Source organism: Cyprinodon variegatus, unplaced genomic scaffold (assembly GCF_000732505.1).
Source record: "Cyprinodon variegatus isolate N-32 unplaced genomic scaffold, C_variegatus-1.0 Scaffold363, whole genome shotgun sequence".
Lineage (NCBI taxonomy): Eukaryota > Metazoa > Chordata > Actinopteri > Cyprinodontiformes > Cyprinodontidae > Cyprinodon > Cyprinodon variegatus.
In genome coordinates, this window is record NW_015150816.1 from 110,719 (window position 1) to 112,979 (window position 2,261).

At 42.0% G+C, this 2,261-nt stretch overlaps 1 protein-coding gene across 1 annotated transcript in view; it reads right to left on the reverse strand.

The window, feature by feature from the left end:
* LOC107092032 (T-lymphoma invasion and metastasis-inducing protein 2-like) overlaps positions 1 to 2,261 on the reverse strand; it is a 79,443-nt gene that overhangs the window by 5,907 nt on the left and 71,275 nt on the right. Inside the window, exons 15-19 of the mRNA XM_015386306.1 lie at positions 1,399 to 1,587; positions 1,021 to 1,089; positions 818 to 943; positions 606 to 714; positions 291 to 470 (exon numbers count right to left, since the gene is read on the reverse strand). Coding sequence (XP_015241792.1) covers positions 291 to 470; positions 606 to 714; positions 818 to 943; positions 1,021 to 1,089; positions 1,399 to 1,587 — 673 coding nt within the window. The remainder of the gene's footprint in view (positions 1 to 290; positions 471 to 605; positions 715 to 817; positions 944 to 1,020; positions 1,090 to 1,398; positions 1,588 to 2,261) is intronic.

Genomic DNA, 2,261 nt, shown 5'->3' on the forward strand with positions numbered 1-2,261 from the left:
AGTGTGTTTCATGTGAGGAGAGTGTGTTACCTGTAAAGTCAGTGTGTTACCTGTTAGGTGAGTGTGTTTCATGTGAGGTGAGTGTGTTACCTGTAAAGTCAGTGTGTTACCTGTTAGGTGAGTGTGTTTCATGTAAGGTGAGTGTGTTTCCTGCAAGGCGTGTGTGTTACCTGTAAAGTCAGTGTGTTACCTGTAAGATGAGTGTGTTACTTGTCAGGTCAGTGTGTTTCCTGCGAGGCGTGTGTGTTACCAGTAAAGTCAGTATGTTACTTTGGAGGGGAGTGTGTTACCTGTAAGGTGTGTGTGTTCAGGGCTCTCAGCATTAGTCAGGGACACCAGCTCTTTCAGCAGCAATGGGTACTTCAGGACTCTCTGAACCGGTTTTATCAGGTATGACTCCAGGGAAGATGAGTGCTGATTGGTGGGATTCCTTGTTTCCAGGAAGTGCTTGAAGGCTGCATCTGTTTTGGCTGAATCCCAGAAGGATTTGTTAGATTTCTGCATCTTTGATGTTTAAACAGATCAACTACCATTCTGACCCCCCCTCTGACTGTTATAATTGTATAAAATAAAAAAAAGTGCATGTCTAGATGAGTGGAGGTCACCTCTTTCCAGAACTTTCTGGACTTTGATATGGTTGGCACAGAAGCCGCTGTACAGCTTAAAGTGGTCGGCGTAATAAAGGAAAGATCCACCCAATGAGAAGAGGAGCATCTAAACGACAGCAAATTAAAATCAAATAAAATGATGAGCTAAAAAGTTTTTTTTTTTTTTTTTAATAAAAAATCAAGGAGGAAATCAAAACTTTTTATCTAACCTTGAACTGTTCTGGAGTTTCCAAACTGCTGAGGTCCGGACAGGCAGCGATTCTTTCCTCCAGTGTTTGGAGAAAAACTCTCTGGAAGTCCAACATCTCTGGCAGGCTACCAAACAATGCCTCCATCTGTGGGAGAAACCAGACTTTCAGAATCAGAAGCACAAGCTGACGCCTCACAAAAGCTCTGATTGGTCGGTTCTCACCTCGTCTTTACTGAGGAAAGTCTCGCTCTGCAGCGGCGTCAAGTAGATGTCGAACAGGCAAACCAGATCCTGACAGCAAAACAAAAGTCAACAAGGAAACAAGAGTCATGTTCAAGTTGAACAATACATGAGTAACCATGACGATGACAGAAGTAAAGGTTAATGTCTTTAAATTTGCAGATATTTCTTAATGTCTTATAAATTAGGTTAGAAATGAATTTAAGTAAAAAGGTACATAATTAATAAAAAATAAATAAAAAACGATTAACATAAGTAAAATTGTAATACGAAAATAAATGTGTCAAACTGTGTTTAATTAATTACTAAAACCTAATTAATCTAAAATCCTGAGAACTCTACCAAAGGTTGTATTCCCACCTTGACGTAGGATTTCTCCGTGTCGACCAGTTCCTGGATGACTTTCCGCAGGCGCTGACACACGCTGAGGTGGCCGGGGCTCGGTGGCTGCACACTGCCCTCCCTGCTGTACGGGTTTTTGGGGACGTCGACGTCTGACCTTCTGCTCTCTGGGAAGGTCTGGTACAGAGAGAAGACCCGATCCGTGTTCTGAAAGAACAGAACGGATATTACCAACTCCACCTGGAACCAGAACACTTCCTGCCCATTCTAGTTCTGCTGCTGTTCAAACCAGCATGGCTGCTGGTCGCAATGGTTCTGACACTGAGCAGAGAAGAGGGAATAAAAACGTTTGAACCAGAACCAACCGGCTGCAGAGTTAGGATCTAAATCCACCTGCTGATTCATACATCACACTGCAAACATATTTTAATCTAAATAAGATATTTTTTCTTAAAATAAGTGCATTTATCCTTGAAGTGAGGAATAGGAAAATAAGAAAAAACTGTTGCATTGTCTTATTTCAAGTGCATATGATCTAATTAGGGCTGGACAGTCGGGAGCACTGCTGCCCTGGAGCAAGAAGGTTTTGGGTTTGATTCCAAGCCAGGGGACTTTCTGCATGGAGTTTGCATGTTCTCCCTCTATATGTGCAGCTTCCCTCCAGCTTCCTCCCACAGTCCAAAAAACATGACTGTTAGGTTATTTGGCTTCTCTAAATTCTCCTTAGGTGTGAGTGTGTGAGTGAATGTCCTATTTGTCTTTGTGTTGATGTTGTTGTACTCCGCGTCTCGCCGGTAGAGATGAGTAGAGTTAATTCAAGATAAAAAATGTGCATTCCATTGGCAAATGATCTTATTTATCTGCTAAAATTAAGGGTGATT